The 27,729-nt window shown below is 45.2% G+C and overlaps 1 protein-coding gene across 3 annotated transcripts in view; it reads left to right on the plus strand.

The window, feature by feature from the left end:
• MTRR (5-methyltetrahydrofolate-homocysteine methyltransferase reductase) overlaps positions 1–27,495 on the plus strand; it is a 432,636-nt gene extending 405,141 nt beyond the window's left edge. For all 3 annotated transcript variants that reach the window (XM_073678384.1, XM_073678386.1, XM_073678387.1), the window contains one exon: positions 27,238–27,495. In XM_073678384.1, coding sequence (XP_073534485.1) covers positions 27,238–27,382 — 145 coding nt within the window. In that variant the 3' untranslated portion in view covers positions 27,383–27,495. The remainder of the gene's footprint in view (positions 1–27,237) is intronic.
• Positions 27,496–27,729: the final 234 nt, after the last annotated feature.

Consider the following 27,729-nt stretch of genomic DNA (forward strand, 5'->3'; position numbering starts at 1 on the left):
TGACTGGGGGGACAGCAGTCACACCTGTTTTGGGGCGCAGACCTGCCACCTCTTTACCCGCAACAGCCAGCGTGATTGGCAGGTCATCATTTTCTTTGGAGGTGGTAACACCAGCTGGTCTTGAGCGCTGTCCGACAACGATAGCACCACCTTTGGATCAAGGCAACCTAACATGTCCGCCTGCATCTTCCTCACAGACCGGCAGTTTGCCGGGGACACCCTTATCAACCCCGTCTAAGCACAATAGCCAGCCCTCGGTCCCTCAGATGTGGACAAGTAAAAGACCATTTCCTCCTAGCCATGAGAAAGCTAAGAGGTTGAATTTCACCATCTGCAAGCTCTTGGCTACAGAAATGCTGCCTTTCCGCCTGGTGGACACAGAGGATTTTCGAGACCTTATGTCCGTCGCAGTGCCCCAGTACCAGATGCCCAGTCGGCACTACTTCTCAAAGAAAGGTGTGCCTGCGCTCCACCAGCATGTCGCACACAACATCACCGCTTCTTTGAGAAACTCTGTGTGTGACAGGGTGCATTTCACCACAGACACTTGGACGAGTAGGCATGGACAGGGGCGTTACATGTCGCTGACTGGGCACTGGGTAACTATGGTGACAGCAGGACAAGGGGCTGCTGTCCAAGTCTTGCCGTCCCCACGAGTTGTGCGTCAATCCTCTTTATGTCAAAGTTCCTCCACTGCTTCTGCCTCCTCAACCTCCTCTCTGTCTTCCACCTGCACCCAAAGGCTGTCTGGTCATGCCACAAGCTTTCTAACTGCGCAGAAGGGATCCTGCACACCTCCTTACTATGCTGGCAGTAGGGCTCAACGTCATCAGGCGGTTTTTACATTGAAATGTCTGGGAAATGTGAGTCACACAGCTGAGGAGTTGTGGTCAGCTCTGGAGAACCAATTTCATGAATGGTTGTCTCCACTGGACCTGAAACCAGGGAAGGCCGTGTGCGACAATGCTGCAAACCTGGGTGCGGCCCTTCGCCTGGGCAATGTCACACACGTGCCTTGTATGGCTCACGTGTTGAACCTGGTTGTCCAGCAATTTTTAGCCCACTATCCCAGACTAGATGGCCTTCTGCAGAGGGCACGGTCGCTGTGTGCTCACTTCCGCCGTTCGCATCCCGCAGCTCAGCGACTTACATCTCTACAGAAGTCGTTGGGCCTGCCACTTCACCGGCTAAAATGCGATGTGCCTACCCGGTGGAATTCAACTCTGCACATGTTGCAGCGACTGTGGCAGCACCGACAAGCCCTGGTGCAATACGTTCTGACGTATAGCCTGGGCCAACGAGATTCAGAGGTGGGGCAAATCACGCTGGAGGAGTGGTCTCAGATCAGGGACCTATGCACCCTTCTGCACAGTTTTGAAATGGCGACGAAGATGTTTAGTGCTGACGATGCCATTATCAGCATGACTATTCCGGTGATTTACATGCTGGAGCACATGTTAAACAGAATTCGGAGTCAGGTGGTGGCACAAGAGGAGGTGGAGGAAGTAGAGGAGGAGGAGTTGTATGCGGAAGGGCTAACATCTGCAAGGTCCAGACGGTCGGCAGCACCAAGGCGGCAGGCATGTGAGGGTGGGGGAGATGATTTTACCAGGGCGCATGGTAGCAGCCAAACTAGTGAGGAAGGTGCAGGAGCCCAGGAAGAAGTGGAGGACGAACTGATGGAAGACTCATCAGATGAGGGAGACCTTGATCACATTTCTGTTGTGCGAGGTTGGGGGGAGAGGACAGAGGAAGGAAGCATGATTGCTACCTCGCCACCAACACAACAGGGACTTGGTGCTCCTGGATGCGCAACACACATGAGTGCCTTCTTGCTGCACTACCTGCAACATGACCCTCGAATTGTGAGAATTAGAAATAATCCTGACTACTGGGTTGCCACACTGTTAGATCCCCGGTACAAAAGTAAATTTGCAGAAATTATTCCTGCCATAGAAAGGGATGCACGCATGCAGGAGTATCAGCAGAGACTGTTGCAGAATCTTACATGTGCTTTTCCACAAAATACCAGTGGTGCACGTAGTGAATCTCACAGTTCCAACTTGCCAACCGTGGGACCGTCAAGTGTTCAGCACTCAAACCGTAACAGAACCACAGTATCTGCTGGTAACATCAATTTTGCGGAATCATTTCACCACTTTTTTAGCCCATCCTTTGCAAGGCCACAGGAGACAAGAAGTCTGACACATAGTCAACGCCTAGAGACGATGGTACAGGAGTATCTCCAAGTAAACATTGAAGCCACGACTGTGTCACTGGACCCTTGCTCTTTTTGGGCTTCCAATCTGGATAAATGGCCGGAGCTAGCCACTTACGCCTTGGAGATCTTGTCATGCCCCGCAGCCAGCGTTCTGTCTGAACGTGTGTTCAGCGCTGCTGGTGGTGTGCTGACAGATAAGCGCACGCGGCTCTCCACTGATAATGTAGACAGACTCACGTTCATAAAGATGAACAAATCATGGATCCGAAACGACTTTTCTACCCCTGTGTCATCCTGGGGAGAGTAAAAGCTTGATGATTGGTTAAAATCACCCTACCAACCGTTTTAAGCTTTCAAATTACTAATCATGTTTATCTGTATCTTGACTGGAAAATAATTTGGGCTTTGTAGCAGTGTGCAGCACTGATCCTATTAGGCCATCTATAATAAGCTTCACCATATTTAAAATTAAAAATAATTTTTAGCTGCATCTAGCCCGGAAAATAATTTTGGGGCTCCGAGATGCGCAAGACACATAAGTGCCTTCTTGCTGCACTACCTGCAGCATGACCCTCATATTGTCAGAATTCGAAGTAATCATGACTACTGGGTTGCCACACTCTTAGATCCCCCAAACTTTTCGATCAACCTTTTCATTTTAATAAAGACCAAAAAAATGGTCATTTTTGAAATTATAAGCATTAGCAGGTTGTTAGAAACTGAAATCAAACAGTTTTCAACTCAAAACTTTATTCTAGGTGATGTTACATTTTCACATAGGACCCCTTGTTCGAAAGGAGCTTCTGAACTCTCTCGTCCATTGAATTTGTCAGGTTTTGGATGGTTTCTGCTTCAATTGTTTTGCATGAGGACAGAATACCCTCCCAGAGCTGTTGCTTAGATGTGAACTGCCTCCCGCCATCATAGACACTCCTTTTAATGATGCTCCAAAGGTTCTGAATGGGGTAGAGGTCAGGGGAGCATGGGGGTCACACCATAAGTTTGTCCCCTTTTATGCCCATATCAGCCAGAGATGCAGATGTTTTATGTGCAGCATGAGATGGTGCATTATCATGCAGAAAAATGATCTTGCTGTGAAATACACGGTTCTTCTTCTTGAACCATGGCAGGAAGTGCTGTTTGAGAAAATCCACATACATTATGGAGTTCATCTTTAGCGCCTTCAGGGATCCTAAAGGGGCCGACAATCTCTCTCCCCATGATTCCAGCCCAAAACATTACTCCACCTCCTCCTTGTTGGCGCTGTAGCCGTGTTTGCGTGGGGTGTCCATCAACCAGCCATCCTCCACTCCATTCATCTGGACCATCGAGCGCTGCACGGCACTCATCCGTGAACAAAACAGTTTTGAAATCAGTCTTCATGTAATGTTTGGCCCACTGGAGCCGTTTCTGCTTGTGTGAAGTGGATAGAGGAGGTCGACAGGATGGCATATGCACAGCTGCAAACCTCTGAAGGACCCTGCATCTTGTTGTTCGGGGGACGTTGGAGGCACAAGCAGCTTCAAAAACTTGTCTGCTGCTATGACAAGGCTTTTTTGCCGCTGCTGTTTCAACCTGACGTAATTGCCTGTAGAAAAGAGTCCTCAATTTGCCCTTATCAGCACGCACACGTGTGTACTGTGAATCAGCTACATACTTCTTGATTGCCAAGACACTTCATCCTGATCATCGCACAATGTTGATTGTAGTCATGCCTTGACCTAAACACTCCACAATTTGTTGCTTCTCAGCAGCCGACACATCCTTTTTCTTTCCCATTTTGGCAGAAAATGTAGGCTGCTTAATAATGTGAGAGAGCCTTCTTAAGTAGTCTTGCCTTTCATTGGACACACCTGCCAAACTAATTAGCACAGGTGTCTGCAATTGCTTACAGTGATATAAAGAGCCCTGACACACATCACCATCAATGAGTTTAACTGACAAACAAACAAATTCTTCCCTTATCACTCCTAAACACTTTTTGCATAATAATTTGGAACGCGGTGTACATGTGCTTTTCCACAAAACACCAGTGGTTCACGTAGTGAATCTTACAGTTCTAACTTGCCAACCGTGGTCTGTATGGAATTGTTCAATAAAGGGCCCAAAATTAAGATAACATAGATGGGAGAGGTCTCTATGAATAGGAATTCCTAAGTATTTGATACCCTGTGAGGGCCAGGCAAAGGGAAAGTTGGACTGGATGGAATCCTATATGGATTTAGGGAGGGAGACATCGAGGGCCTCAAACTTCGCTGCATTGATTTTAAAATTTTACCATGTAACAAAGTGATCTATTTCAGCCATAACAGCAGGGATGGATATATGTGATTGAGTGATATATACTAGGACATCATCAGCAAATAGAGAGCACTTGTACTCGGTGCCTCCCACCTCAATCCACCTAATATTGGGGTTATGGCGAATTGATGAGAGCAGGTGCTCCGTCACTAGGATGTATAAGAGAGGGGACAGAGGACATCCCTGCCTTGTCCCATTGGTGATTGTGAAAGGTGATGAAAATGTTCTGACGCACCCCCTGGGCCTTGGGACACCCGGAGCCGGACCCTTTTTGGTGGATGCTGGTGGTTGTAGTCTTCGTGGCGGCAATCCGGTTCCGTGGCTCAGGGCGGTCAAACCGGTGGCGGAACTATTTATGTGGTTTTGATGTTTAAATGTCCGACTACGCCACCCGTGGATTGCGGTCAGAGTGAACCGCCGCTACAGGGCAGACCGCTAAGGCTGGTGTTGTGGGTGCAGCAGAGCGTAGCATAACTCCCCACGGGAGGAGTATAGCCTCAGGGCAGTGTATGCGGAGGATGGGGGTGATGGTGCAGGGCAGCAGCAGTAACGACACGGAGTCAGTGATGCAGTTCAGGGCCTTTACTCACAGTTCTTATTATCCAGACCACGTCTGCAGGTAACGGCTGCCCACGTCGTACTGTGCTCACCAGGTGAGGGGCTCAGACAACTCCCAGATAACTTTGGAGCGCTTCACAGGACCCCCTTTGTGTGTCCTTTGTCTGGCCTTTCTTACCAACACTTCTGTCCGGCTGCCTCGGGCCTCCTCTTGGTAAACTTGGCGCCAGTTTCCCTGACCCTATGTGGTGCCTTCCTAGTGGGTGGAGCAAGGGGCTGCACCACATAAAATGTCAGAGCCTCCGGTTTCTAGCTGAGGGTCGTTTCCTGCCTCCACTAGTTCGGGGACCGGTCTCCCCCTTTGGCCTGACCCCTCCACGCAGGTGGATTCGGGCGTGCGGTGGCGACTCGCCCGTCCGCACCCCTGGGATCCCTTCATTCCTCGTTCCTGGAGCCTTCTCCGCTCCTCTTCCTTCCTTCTCCCTCTTCCAGGCCTGGGCCTCTGTTACTAGGCCCGCCTCCGGAGCAGAGCTCATGCAGAGCCCCTGCTCCCTGCCACTTCTGCTCAGACTTCTCTGCACTGAACTAAGATGGTGCCCACCTTTTATACTCCCTTCTCAATGCACCCAGGAACTGCTTCCTCCCTGCTCCTGCACTGCAGGGTTCCCCTTCCTCAGTGTTCCCTCCCCCCACTCCAGCCAGGGACAGGGACTGTCGTGCCCATCTCAGGGGCATATTGGTCGCCCTGCCCCACGGCAATGTGGTGTAATGCATGCAGGTGTCGGGTCCTGATCCACACTCCATCCTTATCTGAGAGTGAGATATCACACCTCTGGGTGAGGTGCAATACGTCTGTAGCAACCGAGCCCTCGGTGCTACAGTTCCATTTATCTTCAGCCTAGGTGACGTATTGTGATACAGGGCCGTGATTTTGGCTATAAAAGGGTCCCCTAGACCCCTACCCCAAGCTTTTTAAGAGAATCATATATGGCGTGCCAGGAGACTCTATGGAATGCTTTCTCAGCATCCAACGAGAGTATCTACTTACAAATTTTTAACTGCATCTAGCCCAGGAAATACTTTGTGCCTAGTAGCAGTGTCTGCTAGTCAGCGGATTATCCCGGCTGTTAAGCAAGCTACACCACCTGTAGTTTGGACACTTAATTTTTTCAAAGGAAATGCTTCGGGACCACGGGATACTTAGTGAAGAGCATCAGGAGGCACCCCAAGGCATAGGGGCTGGGACTGGCAGTAGGATGCCTTGCGGTGGACAGCCGAGCTCGATCCTTATAAAAGCTTTTTAACTGCAGCAGCTTTAGTGGACGCTACTGGAGCTGGAATTACGCGGCTGCTGGCATGAGACTTGCCCTCCAATAGATCCTTGTAAATGGATTTAAAGTGTATTCATTCAAATTAGAGGGACAATTTAAATTAAAAAGCTTAGAGCTGCCTCCACCACAGGGGGGCTCTCTCGACCCACCAGCGGACAGGCACCAGTATTGGGAGAGGGGGGCTGGCCGTCAGGGTTCACCGCGGCTCTGGCACAAACCCGGCGACACGGAGGTGGCACGGGCAGGAGCGGACTGGCCGTCTCGGCTTCTCACTTTTTGGATTTTAGAAGGGCATGACATGCCTATATCTGTGTCTCCCCCTCCTTTTACTCCTCCACCTCTTTTCTTTTCGCATGACTATATGTACTTGTCACTTTTCCATGTGTTAGTTGTGTCTTCTGAGCAGTTTGTCAGCTTTTGGACACCTTTGAAGAAATTAATTTAGTAGTGCATGGAAGTATGGTACCTTTTTAAGCATTCTTTCATGCACAGGCCAGATTTGTCTGGGCAGGTGTCGCATTGGTAAGTGGTATCCTTGCATATTCCCCTTTTGGAACACACTCTGCACCTCTTTTGTGACTTACCTATTTTTCCTGTTTGAGGGACCTCTCCCGGGAAATGCTGGCCTGGTACAATTCGAGGTCCTTCAGTTCCGGAAGTGCTGGGGCCCGCACTGTCACCGCTGCCAAATACCAGGGCCTTGATAACTGTCTCCTGGAAGTGAAGGTACGACGTAGAAGTCTGGCCTGCACATTGTGACAGGAGGAAAGCATTGTGCATTGCCATCTGTACTATGTGCACGGCCAGCTTCTTATACCATACCTTGGCCTTTCTCAAAGCACTGTACTGCTGGAGGACTTGATCAGAGAGATCAACTCCCCCATGTACTTGTACCCCACTACACAATCTGGTTTGACGACCTGTGTAGTGGAACCTCGTACAGTGCCGAGGGTGCTGCCATCACCATGTATGGTGGTCAAGAGAAGGACATCCCTCTTGCCCTTGTACTTGACCACCAGCAGGTGGTCGCTACATTGGGCTCTTCTCTCACCCCTTCTGAGCAGCTGTCCAATTAGCGTCTTTGGGAGGCCTCTCTGATTTTTGTTGACAATACCGCAGGCTGCGGTATGTCGCGCAGAGAGGGACTTGACGAGCGGGATGCTTGTATAAAAGTTATCCACGTACAGGTGATAACCTTTATCCAGCAGTGGGTGCGCCAAATCCCACACAATTTTCCCACTCACTCCCAGGACAGGGGGGCATTTAGGGGGTTCAGTCCAGGAGTCCTTCCCTTTGTAAACTGTAAACTTGTGAGTGTACCCTGAGGTACTCTCACAAAGTTTATACAGCTTGATTCCGTACCTGGACCTTTTACTGGGCAGGTACTGCCAGAATCTAAGCCTCCCCTTAAAATGGATTAAGGACTCATCCACACAGATGTCCCTTTGGGGCACATACACTTCAGCAAACTTATTGTTGAAGTCCTCGATGACCAGCCGAACTTTGAAAAGACAATCAAAGTTCAGGTCATCGCGTGCAGGACACCTTGCATTATCGTTGTAATGCAAGAACTTATTGATGGCCTCAAAACGTTTCCGGGTCATGACCATGCGGAACACTGGAGTTGTTATACAAAACGTCAACACTCCAGTATTGAAGTTCTGGCTTCTTCAGGATCCAGATATGAAGGACCAGGCCCCAAAACTTCATCATTTCTTCTGCGTCTACAGGAGACCAGTTAGAAAATGATGAAGATGGGTTTTGTTTCAAAAATTGATGAGCGTACAAATTAGTTTGGCCCACCATGAGGTTTACAAAATCCTCAGAGAAAAAGACTTTGAAAAAGTCTATTTGTGAGGCTGGTGGTGTCAAACTTGATTCCTGATTCCGCCACGAAATCAGGAATCAGTGGCTCATAATTTTCGGAGGGCGAGGTCCATACGGGGTCAGTAATGGGGGGCGCTGGGGCATCTTCGTGGCGGTCCAGCAGCTCCTGAGGAGGAAGAAGACGAGGAATCAGAAAAGTAAAGAAATGTGGGATCCTCGCTGTCGCTGTCAGTGTCGGAGGCAAGGAAAGCGTATGCCTCCTCCGCTGAATAGCGAGTTTGGGATCAGCGAGACATTTTTTGTTGTATATGTGGTGTGTGTGTGTCAGTGTGCTTGGTGTGAACTTTTTTTTTCTGGAAAAAAAAAGGAGCAACCGTAAGTGGTGAAAACAGCGAGCATGAGTGCAGATCGGTGAACTATGTCACCAATCAACTCTCGGCAGCTGCTGGATGTGGTGCAAATGTGGGGGAGTGTAAAACTGCGAGCACGAGTGTGGATCAGTGATCTGTGGTCACTAATCAGCGCTCAGCCGCTGCAGAAAGCATGAAAAAAAAAAACAGACAAAAGTCGTGCAATGATCAGCACTTGGTGGCAGAAAGGCGGATGGGAACTGGGGAAGAGGAGAGGGGAGAGAGGGGGATTGGTGTGTTTGAGGAGGGATCAAAAAATCCTACTTGCACTTGTCTTCTGTAAGATGTCTTCTGTAGTAGGAGCGGCGATTGTGGCACTGCAAGGCCCAGCACGGCAGACAGCGCGACCACCCTCTACAAAAAAAAAAGGGTTAGTGGAAAAAAAAAATGTAAAGTAGTAATCACGAGTGCTGATCGGTGATTTGCGTCACCGATCAACATTCAGCGGCTGCTGGATGCACGCACGGAGGTGGTGCTAAGTGGGAGGGGCGGGGGGAATGGACAGTGACAAAAAAAGGCCTTGGAAACAGCGAGCACGGACGTTGATCAGTGACTTAGTCACTGATCAGCGCTCGGCTGCTACAGGACGCACGAAAAAAAACGCTCTCGGTGGCAGAAAAAGGGGATGGTGAGGGGGGTAAAATGAGGGAGGGGAGGGGTTTAGGGGTGGATGAGGGGAGAACAGAGATGGACTTACCAAAGTCTTCTCTGTTCTTTTTTCAGCAGAAGCAGGCTCAGTGGCTGGATCAGCAGCAGGAGCCCAGCAGCAGGAGACCGAAGACCCGAGCAGCCCTGAGCAGGAGATCCAGGACACCGCAGCAGAACTGAAGCAGGACACCGGAGGAGCAGATCCAGAAGACCGAACACCAGAGTCGGTAGGAGAAAGGTCTTGTAGTGTCACAGAAAATTCTGTGGCACTACAAGGCCCTGCACAGCGCAGATCAGACGTGACCGCTCTGTAGAAATCCTCCCAAAGTGTGAGGATCTGAAGGGCGGTCACAGGGGGGTGATAGGGTGGTGACAGCCAGGTCACAGGCTGGTCACCTCCCTGTCAGGTACTCTGATTGGTGCAATCGATGATGACATCGATCGCACCAATCAAAGATGGCTGGGGCCTGGGCACGCACCACAGGGGGTCACAGGGAGGTGACAGGCAGATTACAAGCCGGTCACAGCCCTGTCACCTGTGTTCAGGTACTCTGATTGGAGCTATCGATGTCATCATCGATCGCTCCAATCAGAGGTGGCTGGAGCCTGGACTTTCACTGCAGGGGGTCATGGGGCGGTGTCAGGGAGGTTACAAGCCGGTGACCGCCCTGTCACCGCGCGGTCACGCTATGGGTGGTGCGATCGATGTGATCGGCGATCGCACCGATCATAGCGAGTTAGGGCCAGGGCTGGGGTCTCCTATCAACAGCTTAGGATCGGTGCTCTTAGGAGAAATGCTGTGATTGGCTTTACAGAATTGAATAGCCAATCACAGCAATCGTGATAGCGGGGGAACGGCGACACCAGTGGGATGACGGCGCCATCTATCCTGACGTAAGATGGCGCCGTAAATTTAATGCGGTCACCGCGACTTTGGTCGCGGGACCGCATTAAAGATCGTGCGTAATAGTACGTAGCTGGCCCTATAGGCCCAAGGCGCTGCTACGTACTATTACTGACAAGGTCAGAAAGGGGTTAATTTACGTGGAGATCCGCAAGGTGTCAAAGAATCCCATGCTGGAGAGGTGTCACGAAAAGCTGCTTTAGCCACTTAGGATCTTATGTTTCTAGCCTGAAAGTTAGAACTTAGATAACCAAACATTTCTTTAGAAATATCTCTGGGTTTGTGTTCTGCCTGGTAGATAGTCTGGATTTGCCCATATGTGCCTGTGACTGATATTAGTTTATGGGTGGTTATACGGGAGTATAAGGAGTGGGGTGACTACCTCATCTCTCTCACTCCTCCCTCAGCAGGCTTCCTCTAAATTAGAAATTTTCTATTCACTATTAGGGACGTGAATGGTGTCTTCATTTTATTTATGTTTTAGTGGTAGAAGGCCCAGCTTTATGATTCTTTCTCCTTTCCAGTATGATGTACTGTGCTGTCACCCAAGAAGTAGTCCCGAGGAACCCCTTGTATTTTACCCAGAGAGTGAGCCCTATTTCTTCTACTGAGTCAAGGAGAACAGAATGCCAGGGAAGCGAAAAAGGGTATGACATGGTGGGAGGTAAGGCAGGGAACCTCTGATCAGGTCTCAGGAGAAATCACTCGCTGTTCCTTCCTCAAGATGCTGCGCACCTCGTGGCAAGATGGCCGTGACTGCCGCCTCTAGATCCCTCCAACTGTCAGATCCCCGTTCTTTCCAGTTCACCAACCTCTGTGCCGCCACCGCAGCTTGTCCCAGGACCGGACACCTGCTTAGGCCCCACTGTGGCTCCCCTTCCATCAACAAGGCCCACAGAGACCACCGGAGGTAAGATGTTGGAGGAGGCCTCGTTTCAAGATGGCGCTTGCTCTTTCGGGCTCCCCGTCATCTCCACTCCCTGTTCTCCATCAAAAATGCCGCCGGGGAGGCGCATGGGTAATGTCAGATGGATGGCTGGGGTCCCCTATCTCAGTAGGGATCATATAGGAGCAGAATTCTCCCCCTCAGGAGCATGCAGGGCTCTGAAAAGGGGGGAATCTGAGGAGCAGATCTAAAGCCCATCTGCTCTGGAAAAAGTTCAAGCCACGCCCCTCCTTGTTACTTTTGATTCTTCTCAAACCTTTGGCAGTTAATGTGTGTCTTTTTATCACAACACGTTTTTTGCAGCCCTGTTGGCGATTTGCAATAAAACTTTTGGTTATTCTGTGATCACACCCCAATATCTTAGCAATTTCAAGAGTTCTGCATCCCTCTGTAAGACCTGTAATATTTTTTACTTCTCAACAGTGGAGTATCACCAATAGCAGACCGCCACCACCCCACCTGGCATCATACTTTCAAGTGTATCGGCATCCTGGTCCTTTTTGTTAGGCAATCCCTGTATGTGTTGCGGCTGTCTAACAGCCACGGCGACGCGAAGATATTTGACGAGCACACCGTAGATACTTTGTTAGGACTCAAGTGTGCTCAGATGAACCCTTGTCCGAGCATCTTCACGCATCACTAATGGTAATATAAAAAGAGTTTCGGATCTCAAAAGATGACAACACAATTTTTTTTACAAAATTAAGTATTTTTTAAACCAATAAAGTTGTAAAAAAAAATATATATATAGAAATTTGGTGTCTCAGTAGTCGAACCGACCCAGAGAATCATATTTTCAGTTTATTTTTGTTACACAATTAATGCTGTAAGAATAAAACCCAAAAAAACAATGTCAAAATGATGTGGTTTTTTTTCATTATTTAACTTGTAATTTTCTGCTACTCTATATGGTAAAATGAATGTTTTTTTACTCCATTACAACCTGTCCCACAAAAAAATAAAGCCTCATACACCTTTGTCTAAAACACAAGAACTAAAATTGACAGCATGCTTAAAAAAGTACATTATATAAATTTGGTATCTCGTTAATCATACTTACCCACAGAATAAAAAATTATTGTGTAAAGCTGTGAAATCTCAAAAAATCTTGCAACTTTTCACGTTTTCATCCCATTCCCGGACAGATTTGCCAACTTTTTCAAAAGTGACAACATAAGGATGAGTAGATGAGCACTGCCAACAAATTCATCATAATTTGTGCCACAAAGGTGGCATAAATTTGCAACAGAACTGTACTCTAGTCTTTAACATTTCTTGCATTGATGCACACAGCTTAAAGAATTTGGCGCATTTTACTCCAGTGCTTTCTCAATCAATACTTGCATACAAAATGACTTAAACTCAGAGATTATATATAATTACATGTTGCAAAGTACCACTTAGTATCAAAGCTGAGCAAATAGTTTTTGCAAGTGGCACAGAGATCAATGCGGTACCTAGGCAAGGAGCAACACAAAGGTAGAGCGGCTGCAGAAGCAAAATTGGTTGATCCAGTACATAAAAACAGAGGGATTAGATATCTCATAGTTACTGTATCTGATAAAGAGTACCTGAAAAGTCTTGAAGGCTTGGTATTTGTTACCATCTTTTAAGTTAGCCATTAGAAGGTATCAACTACATAGGACGCTCAATTTTAATTATATCAACTGGCTAACGCAATACAAAGATATATTTTTCCTTCAAAATATTGGCCAATAGAGAAAATTAGATATAGAGAACGAAGTCCTGGAAACAATGGGATACCAGTTGTTATGGGGATATCGCGACAGAGAGGTGCCAGAAGATCGCCGTGTTTGGTTACACAAACTCCTGCACTTATTAAGAACTGCTTCACCATCCTATTAAACAGTGCAGGTTTCCTAGCTGTCATAGCAAGGGTTAATTAGTTCAGTTGATCTCCTGGAGTCCTCCATCCTGAATTGTCTCAGCTGTTCTGTGTTGGCCATTCCCCTCTGGTATATATGCTCGCTACTGGGACTTGGGAGTTGCCCGTGATATTTATACATCCTGGTTTGGTGGTGAAGGAGAGTTCAGTGTTCGGAGTTGGTGGTTGGAGAGTTTTTCTGAGTGTAGTTGGTCTGCTTGTTTTTCCTTATCCTCTTACATTTGGTTTCACAAGCTTAAACCTCCTCTGTTTACCACTCTGTTGTTTTGTGAGTATATTTGTATGATTGTAGTTTTTTTTATCCCAGTCTGTTAACCATGTATGTCTAGTTAGTGTTTTCTAATACACTTCAGCCCCTTGCTTCAGAACCCGCCGTCTCCACCTTCAGGAATAATCTGGGGGACAGAGATAGACTAGGGTGCCCATCGTTGAGGGATCGGGTAGATGCCCACAGTCCCTTGGCACTACGTGACACTAGTATTGCATGTAGAAGAAATTCGAAATTAAAGACCCACACAATTGATTTAATCAAAAAAGTATTCATTTTATTTATTAACACAATCAGAATAACATGATAATAAAAATACAGGAATTGCACATGATGGGGAGAACAAGAAACCTGGTGGCCATATACAGATTAGCAAATACTGTAGAATAGAATGTATACTGGTTGGGTGAAATCAGACACCATAAAAACCGTTGTCAAGGGATGAGAGATGAGCATGAAATGCAGTACAAAGACTGATTCCCCCTAAAACAATAGGATAAATCATAAACAGCGAAACAATTTATGTATTTTTTTACTTAATGTATGTATCTATGGTTAGATTTTTTGCCTGTGTGGATTGGATTGGTTGTTACCGACATCTGGTAAGAATTTCATGTCAAAAGCACCTTTAACCTATGTTCACACACGTTGTGTTTTTCTGTGTATTTTGCAGCAGATTATCATGCTAATTTTCAGCTGCATCTAACAGTACCAGCAAAGTCTATGAGAAACCAGAATCCTCTGTTCACACATGTTGCTTGTTGTTTGCTGCATATTTTCTGCCTTGCTTGTGTATTTGGAAAATTGAGCATGTCACTTCTTTCAGCGTTTCTGCAGAAGGAAACGCACCTGCTTTTTTGCTGTGTATTTTTCACCCATAGGAAGTAATGGGTGGTCAAAAATATGCACATTTTTTACGCAGCTGTTTTCCTGCCAGAGAAAAGTTAGCAGCAGATTTGCAGCAGAAAAAACACAACGTGTGTGAACATAGCCTTAAAAATATTTTTACTTAGAAAATTGGTGACATGTTCAATACTGATTTCACCTACTGTATCAAAAAGACTAATATCCCCTTCTCAATGTTGCAAGTATTTCTCATATAAGGAAAGTGCCAAGTGCAATTAGTACTGGTACACTAGATGAGGGCTCCTAATAGATAACCTCATATAGCCAATTTAGACCCCACATTAACAACCTTTTGTGGTATATCAAGTCCAAAGACACCATGCCCCAAATTAAACAGATTATTACTTGTGTCTATTACTAAGGTCATGGCCCCACTATCAGTATTTGGTCAGTATTTTTCCTCAGAAGTGGGAACCAAAACCAGGTGAGGAACAATTAGAGAAAAGGTATAATAGAAACTAGTGCGCCAATTCTGCATTTATCACCCACTCATGGTTTTGTCTCCCACTCCTGAGAAAAAATACTGACCAAATACTGATAGTGGGGCCGTGGTCTAAATCTAAGTATGGGATGCAAGTGTCTCCTCTGCTCCTCCATCATAGAAGCAGTGCCTATCTCCCAATTCAATAAGGGTGCAAAAGTAATTGTAATTAGTACATATGGATGAGAACAGAGTGACATGTGTCCCACAATTCTCAGCATAAAGAATAACAACAAAGTGTTAATAATGCACTGACAAGAGAGGACTTTATCATCTTGCATATATCACAAGTAGCCCACTGACGCGTGTTTCACATGGCTTCTTCAGAAGAGGTTCACAAAAAAGTATAGATGAGGGAGTTTTGTACCTGACTGACAATCGAATGATGTACCTTTGAAACAACACTTGTGTGTAGCACTCACAACAGATTGCCGCACCCCCAGAATTTCCGGCCTCAGTGACCCATGACACGATGACATGCCCCCCGAGACGCTTTATGAGGGAGGGCGTTTAAACAATGCTGGTTATATGGCATAGAAACTATCATGTTGGCGTTATAGATTAGGTAAATAAATACAATATCACTGGATACCTGACAGCATCTCCTGTGAGCAATTAATTAAATTACCAAGCAGCCACCAGCGGCAGGAAGAACAAACATTCTCTGTGTATTTTTATCCCTAGCAAAGGGTTGCTAAAATATGTGGAAGATGATGGCTCCTAAGGTAAATGGTACGGCTGTGGAATACAATGGACATCACTTGGCACAATGGAAATGCAAAATATAAATGTCATACCTATAATAATCTAACATCCACGGTTATTGGGAGACCTAATGGCTCCGGTGGATTCAAAAGCCAAGAATTTTGACTTAGGGAAAATACTGAAATATCAAATTGTGCATATATGATAGTCATGTTTTGTGTATCGAAGATGGTTAAAGTATGCTCGGAAATATGGTGGTCATATTATTCCACTAGGAGGTTTACTATGGAAAAATATGACAAATCGTAGTTAACATCTTGAATGCAATTGGCCATCCTCCAAGCACCTGACCAGGAGGAGGGGTAAAGATGGTGGATGAGTTCCAGAGGCATATCTAGAGTTCTATGGGCCCTGGTGCTAAACTTAGTCCTGGGCCCACACCAGCATGTTGGTTAGATTTACGGGATCCTTTAACGTTCTAGATCTTATAAAGACCTATATGTTTGTTCACACTCAACATTAAAAAAAAAAAGTATACTGTTAAAATATATTCATATAAAACATGGCAATAAGATGATTTTCAATGTAATAGTTATAAATAGTAGTCATATAGTTGAATAGGAAATATCACTATATTGTTACATAACTAGTCAGATATGCCAAAACTAATACCAATAATAAACCACATACAAGGGATAAATACCGCCACACAATGACCATTTATAATCGCCACACAGTCACATAATGTGCGAGTATAATCATCATCCCCTTACTAAACAAAATCCACTGTGCCAAGAATAATAGACCAATAATACCATATACAAGGGATAAATACTGCCACATTATGACCGGGCCACATATTACCCCCACAGAGTAACTAAATAATACTACCATACTGACCATTATCAAAAAACACAGTGCTAAAACTAATAATACCACCAGTAGATTGTATATGTTTATAAAGTACAGGTAAAGCCAGTGACTTACCAGTCTCCAATTGAAGTTATTAATTTTTACTTTTCTTCTTCATGTGGCACACACCACTTTGACGTCTTACAGACAGGATTCGTCTCTGCAGAAAGTAATACACAGGTATTCATAACTGATCACTTCTTTAGCACCTTCCACATTTTTTCTGACCATTTTAAACCAGGACAGATGAAGAAGAAAACTATCCCGATGCCCTGTACAATACCAGTATCTCCCTTTTATTCCCCCACAGTATTAGTGTCCCCAAAAGTAAAATATATCACAATAGTGATGTCTCCCTTTGTGACCCCTCCCAGTAGAAATATCCAACTCTTTACCCCCTCTACAATAGTAAGGCATATGTCTGCTTTTAGCATCTATATTTATGTCTCAATACAGTTGGAACATCCCATATTGTGGCTCTATAAATTAATAATAATGTATGCACAATAGAGAATATTATTAATGTCCCCATTGTGAAATAAGTGTCCTCCATTATAGCCTCCATACAATAATATTGTCCTCCAAAAGAATGAGGGGAATATGTATGCGCTACAATTACCTACCTTTTATGTCTGTTTATCCAAGATCTGATGTATCCTCCTTGAAAAATCCTTGGGGTAGGGGGAGGAGAGTGCATTCATCCTTGATCCACCCAAGGTAGTAAATCAGCTGTCCAGGATTCGTGCTTAATAATTCATCGCTTGTGCAGACAGCGTGCCCACCGGTCACGTTTGTTCTCACACTGGTATACGGAGGTCTGCCATCCTGTGCCTGGGTGGCGTCACTCAAAACACAAGCTCTCCTTCAGGTGAGGAAGGAAGAAGTGCTGCTAATCATCCTCATTTTTCCTAGGATTTTTCAAGGAGGACACATCAGATCTTAGACACACAGACATAAAGGTAGGCATCCAACAATATTAGTTAAAGGGGTTGTCCACTACTACAATGTATGATCGACCTGGGTCCCACACGCGCCACCCCTGCTGATCAGCTGTTATCGGAGCTGGCGGCCGCTCACCTGCGGGGCTCCGCCGACAAGTGGTAGTGGCCGCCACGGTGTACTGCACATCTGCTTCCTATTCAGTTGAATGGGAGGCGGATCTGCAGTTCACCGTGGTGGCCACTACCACTTGACGGCGGAGCCCCGCAGGTGAGCACTTGCGGCCAACGGCTCGGATAACAGCTGATCATCGGGGGTGCCCCGTGCGTGACCCCGGCGGATCATACATTGATGGATGTATGGATAGGGCATCAATGTAAAAGTAGTGGACAACCCCTTTAATTGTAGTGCACACATATCCCCTTTATTCTTATTTCAGTACACGTACGCACGATGGCAAACAGTGTGCCTGTATGCAGCTCTTTTAACAAGTCTATAAGGGAGTGCTTGTACAAATTGTAGGTGTTTGGTACTCACTCAGCCGCTTTTGAGGTAGTCACAGGAGTCAGTTTCTTTTCAAATGTCCAAGACAGGTTTATTCGGACTTCATAAACCGTACTTTCAAAGTAAATGAAGCATAGCCATGTCTGGCACAAAGTAACAAAACACAGCCTTGTCTGGCACAAAGTAACAAAACAGGAAAATTAACAGTCCATACAGTGCTGCAGGTTCACCCGCTCACAGTCAGTGTCCTGTAGCACAGACACGCTGGAGGTCTCTACACCTCCAGCCGCAGACACTGAATGAGACACTCGGTCTCCATTTTATACACACACACCCTGTGTTAGAACCTTGCTGTTAGGTTTTTTTTCCTTTGCTGGTCACATGACCTTGTTGGCCTATTTAGTCCTGCTCCGCCCTTCTGGCTTTGCTGGACTTCATTGTATATCTACTTTCTAGCTAGCCTGTGCTCTGTATCTAACTCTGTTAGTTTGCTTGGTCTACGGACCTCTATGTTCTATCTATTTTGTTTGTTCGTCTGTCTGCTACTATTTCTGTTAGGAGGTGTCCCATATTCCTCCCAGTCCTTAGTACTTGTAGGGATTCCCTCCCCACATCTATAGGTCTTCGTACAGACTAGATTAGGACTTTAGCAGGTCTGATCGCAGGATCAGGTTCCCTGTTACATCGTAGGGATTCAGCTGAGTCTTATAGTAGGGACAGATCTCCTTTCTTTCCTTAGCTTTGGTAGCAGAACATAACAGTAAGTCCAGCCAGCAAATTCTCTAAGGAAAGATTTTTCTGTTCCATCATGGTGTCGGTTCAGGATTTGGCTCATCGCCTGCAGGGACTCTCTCTGGAGGTGGCCGAGCTCCGTCAGCACGTGAGTAACTGTCCTGGAGCACATTTCTTGGAGCCTAAGGTATGTTTGCCGGATTTGTTTTTTGGTGAACACCGAGAATTTTTTTCATTTAAAAATGCTTGCTTATTGTATTTTCGTTTGAGACCTAAGTCCTCTGGGGATGAATCCCAGCGCGTAGGGTTCATAATGTCACTTTTGCGCAAAGAGCCTCAGGAGTGGGCCTTTTCTTTGCAACCTAGTGATTCATGCTTCAGATCAGTGGATAGTTTTTTTTCTGCTTTGGGACTATTATATGATGATCCTGACCGTGTCGCATCAGCTGAGACTGAGTTGAGACGTCTAAAACAAGGATCGGGTAATGTGGAAAAATATTGTACACATTTTCGTCGTTGGTCCACTCAAACAGGGTGGAACGATTCTGCTCTGAAAAGTCTATTTCTTGCTGGGCTCAGTGAAAGGGTTAAAGACCTGCTAATTGCTTATCCTACACCTGAAGATTTGCAACAGGCTATGCAATTAGCTATACGGGTGGATAGAAGACTGCGTGCTAGGGTTAATGAGAGCAAATCCTCTGCTATGTCAGTTTCTGGTTATGATAATGTGTGTACTAACAGTGGTGAACCGATGGAGATTGGATCGGTGGCACCTCGCTCTCAAGAAAAAGACCGTCGTTTTTCGCAGGGCTTGTGTTTCTATTGCGGAAAATCTGGTCATTTGATTAAAGGCTGTGAGCTTCGTATGAAGAAAGAAAAAAAAATGGTCAGTCACGCCCGTATTGCCTGTTTAAATTCCAAGGGTATATTTTTAGCTGCTTCCACGATTGCTCAGGAAAAATTAATGGAATTTCGGGTGTTTGTTGATTGCGGGTCTACACTGAATGTAATTGATGGGGGATTCGTGGAAAAACTCAATTTAAAACCTGAACCTTTGTCATCCCCCATTGCTGTGGTTTCTGTGGATGGCTCCCCTTTGAAGAATATTACTCTCAAGGTCAGTGAATTTCCTCTCACTATTAATGGTGTTCACCATGAGAAATTGGATTTGGTAGTGTTGAATAACTTGCCTTCTCCAGTAATATTGGGATTGCCCTGGTTAAAATTTCACAATCCTGTACTGGATTGGTCTACCAGTGAAATTAAATCCTGGAGCCATAAATGTTATGACAAGTGTTGTAACGGGCGTATTGCAGCTTTGGATAGGGGAGAATTGCCTGTTCCTATTCAGGATTTTTGGAGAGTTTTTTCTGAGAAGGAATCGCAGGTTTTGCCTCCCCATAGAGACTATGATTGTTCTATTGAATTTGTCCCTGGAGCGACTCTTCCTAAGAGTCGTTTATTTAACCTTACTATTCCTGAGAGGAAGGCTTTGGAGGAATACATACAGACAAGCTTGGCCGCCGGTCACATTAGGCCCTCTAAGTCTCCTGTGGCGGTTGGATTTTTTTTTGTAAAAAAAAAGGACGGCGGTTTACGTCCTTGTCTGGATTTTCGTGAGATTAACAAAATTACGGTACGCAATCCTTACCCACTGCCATTGATTCCTGATCTGTTTAACCAGTTATTGGGGGCCAAGTGGTTCTCTAAAATTGACCTTAAGGGGGCATACAATCTGTTGCGCATGAAGGAGGGTGATGAATGGAAGACTGCTTTTAACACTCCTGTGGGTCATTTTGAGAATCTGGTTATGCCTTTGGTCTTACTAATGCTCCTGCATTTTTTCAGAATCTGATTAATGACATCCTTAGACCTTTGATCGGTAAAAATGTGGTTGTGTATTTGGATGACATTTTGATTTATTCGCCAGATCTGGAGTCTCATTGGCGGAGCGTGCGTGAGGTATTACAGTTATTAATGGACAATTCGCTTTTTGCTAAGCTGGAGAAATGTGAGTTCGCTGTACAGAGAATTAGTTTTTTGGGCTACATTATCTCCAGCAAAGGTTTTGAGATGGATCCGGTTAAGGTTCAGGCTGTGCAGGAATGGCCTAGGCCTATTGGTTTGAAATCGATACAGAGGTTTTTGGGTTTCGCCAATTACTATAGAAAGTTCATAAAAAATTTTTCTAGTATTGTCAAACCTCTGACTGATCTCACCAGGAAAGGTGCTGATGCGGTTCAGTGGTCTTCTGAGGCCATTGAAGCTTTTGTGTATCTCAAGGAGAGGTTCACCTCTGCTCCCATCCTTATGCAGCCTGATGTTACTAGGCCGTTTTTGGTTGAGGTTGATGCTTCCTCTGTGGGGGTTGGCGCAGTATTGTCTCAGGATAACGGGGATGGATTACATCCCTGTGCCTTTTTTTCAAAAAAATTTTCGGAGACTGAATTGAATTACGATATTGGTAATCGGGAATTATTGGCTATTAAACTCGCATTTGAACACTGGCGCCACTTCTTGGAAGGTGCGGAATTTCCCGTTCAGGTTCTTACGGATCATAAAAATCTGATATATCTTGATGCTGCCAAGCGCCTGAATGCCCGTCAGGCTAGGTGGGCACTGTTTTTCTCGCGGTTTAATTTCTCCGTTACTTACATCCCTGGTACTAAGAATGTTAAGGCGGATGCCTTGTCTCGCAGTTTTTCTCCCATAGTCGGTGCTGAGAAAGAGGAAAACATTTTACAAGAAGGTGTTGTGATAGCTGCTTTAGACTCCGTTTTGGAAGATGAGATTCTTAAAGCTCAGGAGAATGCCCCATCTAACACTCCTCATGGGAGGTTGTTTGTGCCTGAGACCTTTAGGAGAGATTTGTTTGTTGAGTGTCACGAATCTCGGTTGGCAGGTCATCCCGGAATCTCTGAGACCAAGAGACTGGTGGGTCGCAGTTTTTGGTGGCCTGGATGGCAGAAGGAAGTCATTAAGTGGGTGCGCCAATGTACTATATGTGCTAGATCTAAGTCCTCACATACTCCTGCTGCGGGGTTGCTTTGTCCTTTGGAGGTCCCCAGTGCTCCTTGGACACATTTGGCTATGGACTTTATAACTGACCTTCCCCCCTCTGAGGGTTTTACTGTCATCTGGGTGGTCGTGGACCGTTTTAGCAAGATGTGTCACTTGGTTCCCTTCGTCAAACTGCCCTGCGCTAAAACTCTCGCTAAGGCCTTTGTCAAGGAAATTGTCAGACTTCATGGCGTTCCTACTGACATTGTTTCTGATAGGGGTCCTCAGTTCGTGGCTCGTTTTTGGCGTGCCTTTTGTGACAGGTTGGGAATTCATTTGTCGTTTTCGTCCGGATATCATCCTGAATCTAATGGCCAGACAGAAAGGAAAAACCAGGATGTTGAGCAGTTCTTGCGTTGTTTTGTGGCAGACAATCAAGAGGGGTGGTCTGAGTTTCTGCCACTTGCCGAATTTGCTCTGAACAATCATACATCTTCTTCTGCTGGTTGTTCGCCTTTTTTTTGTTGTTCTGGGAGACATCCGTCGTTTGGGTCGTTCTCCAAGTTGGGATCTGCCGTGCCTGAGGAGGAGAATTTTTCCGGTGATTTGGAAAGAGTTTGGACGGATGTGCGTGGTAATCTTCAGGAGGCCAACAGAAAATCTAAAGACTACTTTGATAGGAAACGACAGGAGGTTTTGTTCGCTGTTGGTGACATGGTTTGGTTGTCCTCTAGGAATCTGCGGTTGAGGATTCCTTCTAAGAAATTGGGTCCCAAGTTTGTAGGGCCCTTTAAGGTGCTTCAGGTTGTCAACCAATCTGCTGTTAGGTTGGAGGTTCCTACCTCCTGGAGAATTAATCCGGTCTTTCATGTCTCTCTGTTAAAAAAAGCTGTTGTGTCGGATGGTGACGCCTCTGCCTCTGTTCCTCCGGTGGTGGAGGACGGGGAATATGAAATTTCTCGCATCCTTGACTCTAGACGGTATAGAGGTAGTTTGCAGTATCTTGTGGCCTGGAAAGGTTTCGGACCCGAGGATAACTCTTGGGTGAGGTCAGATGATGTTTCCGCGTCCAGACTTATCAGAGCGTTTCACAGGAGATTTCCTGATAAGCCTGGTCCTAGGGGATCCGGAGGATCCTCTTAGAAGGGGGGGTACTGTTAGAACCTTGCTGTTAGGTTTTTTTTCCTTTGCTGGTCACATGACCTTGTTGGCCTATTTAGTCCTGCTCCGCCCTTCTGGCTTTGCTGGACTTCATTGTATATCTACTTTCTAGCTAGCCTGTGCTCTGTATCTAACTCTGTTAGTTTGCTTGGTCTACGGACCTCTATGTTCTATCTATTTTGTTTGTTCGTCTGTCTGCTACTATTTCTGTTAGGAGGTGTCCCATATTCCTCCCAGTCCTTAGTACTTGTAGGGATTCCCTCCCCACATCTATAGGTCTTCGTACAGACTAGATTAGGACTTTAGCAGGTCTGATCGCAGGATCAGGTTCCCTGTTACATCGTAGGGATTCAGCTGAGTCTTATAGTAGGGACAGATCTCCTCTCTTTCCTTAGCTTTGGTAGCAGAACATAACACCCTGGAGTTGAGGATATGTGAGCAGCCAACCCCACCCGTCTCTGACTGCTCGTAAAAAACGGCCCTGATACGCCCAATTAACCCTCTCAGCACTACTTGTGCTGGAGCATGCTTTGCTGGTTTTACATCACTGAAGCTACTAACCTCAACGATGCATATCTCCCCTCAAGGCCATGTCCAGTGGCCATCTTACAACTTCTATTTAATATTGTCCTCCAATTAGCCCTATACAGTAATAATCTCCAATTTACCCCATACCGTAATAATGTCCCCAAATTGCTTTTATATAGTAATTATGTCCCCTATACTGTTATAATGTCCTTCATCCTAGCCCCCATCTTGTAATAATGTTCTCCATCATGCCCACATCCTATAATGTCCCCCATTCTAGACCTCATCCTTTACAAATTGCCCCCATCCTGATCTCCATCCTAGCCCCCATCCTGTAATAATAAGGTCTTCATCATGGCCTCCATCATGTAATAATGTCCTCCATCCTGTAAAAATGTCAGATTCCAGAAGAGACAACGTAAAATGTAGATCTGTCCGAATTTCTGCATTCCTCTGCAAAGAATCACTCACTGATCTAATCAGAAGAGCCTTCTTTATTTGTCCCTTTTTGTTTTATACTATTTTTTACACTGTGTGTATGTCTTTTGTTATTTAATCTTTTTGTAACTTTGTAAGCACTGGACCTTTTTTCGAATAATCTAAAGTTTGTTCTTTGCTGCTCTAAACATACCCACAATCACGAACAGGGTCATTAGGGTCATGTAGCCTGGTCATTACCTTGTCTATGCCAGAGTGCAAAAAGTGTACCTGTCTTGTGCTTGAGAAAGTTGGATGTACATGTGTACTAGTGTGTTACCCAGGCCAGGCGTCTCACTCGGCTAACAAAACAGCTAGTGGTGGCAGCAAGCAGTGTGATGTAGATGTGTGAACTGGCTGTGGGGTGCACTTAGCTCACTGTCTGTCTATTGCAATAGATGAGTGGATAAGTGAGTGTGAGAAGTTAAGTCATCTTTTACAGTCACATCCGAGTCACGTGTGCAGTGAGTGACATTACGGTACATACATGTAAGTGCCGAGATGTGTCGATTTGAGGATCTAAGAAGCAATTATATCCTAAACAGGAGAGAATTTTTTCTTTGTTTACACATAGTGTATATTGGTTATATATAATGTTCTAAGCAAAGTTGAGCCACTCATGTTGCCCAAAATATAATTCCCTGTGTCAAAATACAGGGGAAGACTCTCCTCCATATACGAAGAAAATTTTAGTGTGTCAGAATGGTGTAAAGTAATATTTATGATGAGGAATTATAGGTTGCTTTAAAATACAGATTGCCTATTCAAAAGATGAAGAGGACTTAAGACTTTAAAGACACCAATAGGCTGAACTGGATGGACGCTTGTCTTTTTTCGGCCTTATAAACTATGTAATGTACAGTGTGCACAATGTATAAACCATATTAACAGCTAGGTATGCACAAAAAAGCTCTAAAGTTTTTTGGAAAGATCTTATGCCCATCTGGATGGACTATCCTGCCACGATGAAGCTCTAGTAAGATATTTTTACAGTAATTAGTAGGAGATGCCATATAGAGATTCATCTTCCCTACAAATAACGTTGCTAAACTTTTTAAATTGGTCACAATAGCAAACAAGGCTAGATGAGTAACTAATAGGATTTTGTGTGCAACTTGCAAAGTAATAGCATTTGAAAGGTGAGACACAGAAATTGTAACATCCCTGGCGGCGTGCTGGCATGGCTTACCATCTCCCACCGTGCAAGACCGCTTACTTACCTATCAGTCCAGGCTGCACACTTTGCTCCATTACTTGCTGTGTGCATGTCTCTTGTCTGATTGCTTAGGCGCTATTACTTCCTGATTCTTAAAGTTACAGTGTGCGCAGTCCTAATGCGTCCCCAGCCTATTGCTGTGAGTCACTGGATACTTAAACACCCTCCACCCAGTAGGAGGTGCCTGAGCAACGCTTTCTTTTAGTGTGTTCTGTGCAACTGAGTTGCCAGGTCCTGTCCTGCCCTGCCCTATATCTTGTCTCTTTCCGCTACCCTGGGGGCTGAGTATCCAGGCCCGTTAACTGTGTCTGTGACTTCTAGTCTGTTTCCGCTACCCTGGGGGCTGAGTACCCAGGCTCGTTCCTGTATCTTGTTCCAGGTTCAGTTCCTGTCTGAACTGTGTCCTAGCCCATTACCTGTTTGTCTCTATGTCCGATCCTTTCCTTTTCCTGCAGTGTCTGAACCTGCACCCAAACTCCAACTCGTTGTCTCTGTACTTCTGTTTGTGAGTTTTGTGTCCACTCGCTACTTCATTGCAAGTACCTTGTGTGTATCTGGTTCTGCTTGTCCCGTTTCCCTGCCTCCGTATCTACCTCCTGTGTTCTAGCTATCTTCCTGTGTTTCCCAGTCTGTTCCATGTGAACAGTGCCCTGTCCTGTCTGCCTGCACCTGCGGTTCCGCTCTGCTCTGCTTGTCCTCCGCGCCTGTTGTTCTGCTCTGCTCCGCTTGTCCTCCGCGCCTGCGGTTCTGCTCTGCTTGTCCTCTGCGCCTTCGGTTCTGCTCTGCTCTGCTCCGCTTGTCCTCTGCACCTGCGGTTCAGCTCTGCTTGTCCTCCGCGCCTGCGGTTCTGCTCTGCTCTGCTTGTCCTCCGCGCCTGCGGTTCTTCTCTGCTCTGTTTGTCGTCCGCGCCTGCGGTTCTGCTCTGCTCTGTTTGTCGTCCGCACCTGCGGTTCTGCTCTGCTCTGTTTGTCGTCCGCACCTTCGGTTCTGCTCTGCTCTGTTTGTCGTCCGTGCCTGCGATTCTGCTCTGCTTGTCCTCCACGCCTGCGATTCTGCTCTGCAGTCTAATAGTACTCCTTATCCAAGGATTGTGCTGCCTATCTTTCTCTTATTTCCTTGATCTGTAATTTGCCCTTACTTTCTTTACGTTTTCTCTCCCAAGTTAATTTTAAATGTGAATCTGTCATTTCTTTTCTATTTTTTGTTCTTTTTCTTGTTGAAAATATTACATGTAATGAATGATGAATAAAAATGATAAAAAAAGGGGTAAAAGAAGGCAATGGAATGCTCTTGGGACCCCTATAATGATGGCATGACAAATAATGTACTAGGGGCTCTCGAGAGAAGGTCATTGCAATGATACTGGCACACCCGTCCCTTTAATTGGCTGTCAGGTAGCTATACATTTTTGGTAGGTACATTTTTGCCTCTGAGATGCTGAATGGAGTTTGTATCTTCAACAGCAAAAAATAAAAACAAATGCTGAGATTAGAGGGAGAATGAGGCTTTAAAACTCCCAGTGCTCACATCTCATATGCTTAAGTTAAATTGATGATGATGTTCTGCTGTTATTTTTAAGCTGGCTTAAAAATCATCATGCCCGACAAACAAGAGTTTTGCTCGTTCATCAAGGGATTAGCAGCTTGATTAGACATTCTGATAATTGGGAAAAAGCATTCCTATAAATTTTTGTTCCCGGATTATTGGCCTGTTTAAATGGGTCTTAAAGAGTGATGAAACAATTTTAATTACTGTTATCTTCACTTTTGTGTCTTAAAATGATTTAGATCATTAATAAACAGCTGCACAGTCTTTTCAATGATTAGGTACAGCGCTTTACATGTGCACTGTTAGATTATTTTAAAAGTAATTGTGGGGTGCCGATATGGCAATACCGTGTCCCCATCACCCTACCACTCTTTTTTTCCCCATCCTCACCCTTCTAACTGAGGATTATGAGAAGCCAAAAGATACTCAACTTAAGCGTGTCTGTGGGTCCTGAAAATTGGGTATAATTTTCAAAAATAAAACAAGACCACATCCCTGAGAAATGGACATGCATACAGTGCATGTATCAAATCCAATGTGCAGTTGGTTGCAGAGAGAGCACTGATCTAGTTGATTATACAGTCATGCCTGTGAGAACTAGCTGCAATTTAGTTTGAACCAACTTGAACACTTTCTTTTGAAAGTAATTGTAAAAATTGGCAGCGAACTGAAGCTTTATTTTATTATGTAGTACAAAAAGCTCCTGAACAAAAAAGGTTACTAGTTTTGTAAAAAATATGTTTTCATGGAAATATATTTGGGAGATTGGATTTTAGAATAACATGTGTTTTCTTTTGTTTGGTTTCAGAAGTGCAAAGAACATGGGCAAGGATATTAATGCTGCTTTGGTTGACATTTTATGTGCTGAGCTAAGTATGGACAAACTTGAAGCAATGAAGATGCTTGCCTCATTAAAAGATCAAAAAAGATATTTACAGGATCTCTGGGGTTGACGACTAAGATACAGCTTCCTCATAACAGTCTGCTACATATTTTGTAAATCCGAAGTGTTGCGCACTATGTGGTTGTAATAAATCCACACTTTTTCATACTTTGTAAACTCTGATGCTGTTGTCATTGTTTTGATTTATTTTGTAAGACGAGTACAATTGCCATAATAGACTAAGTTGTAATAAGCACAAACTCTATTATTTCTTTCTCATTATTATAACGTAGTAGTTGTACTGTATTTGCTTTCGCTCTTTGACAGAATTTAGGCTATGTGCGCTCGGTCCATATGTGAAGCAGAAATTTCATGTGCGTTTCCGCATCTCCTTGGCAATAAAAATGCATGCGGATT

This window comes from Phyllobates terribilis, unplaced genomic scaffold (genome assembly GCF_046119375.1).
Source record: "Phyllobates terribilis strain yellow unplaced genomic scaffold, ASM4611937v1 Scaffold_4__5_contigs__length_816908805, whole genome shotgun sequence".
Lineage (NCBI taxonomy): Eukaryota > Metazoa > Chordata > Amphibia > Anura > Dendrobatidae > Phyllobates > Phyllobates terribilis.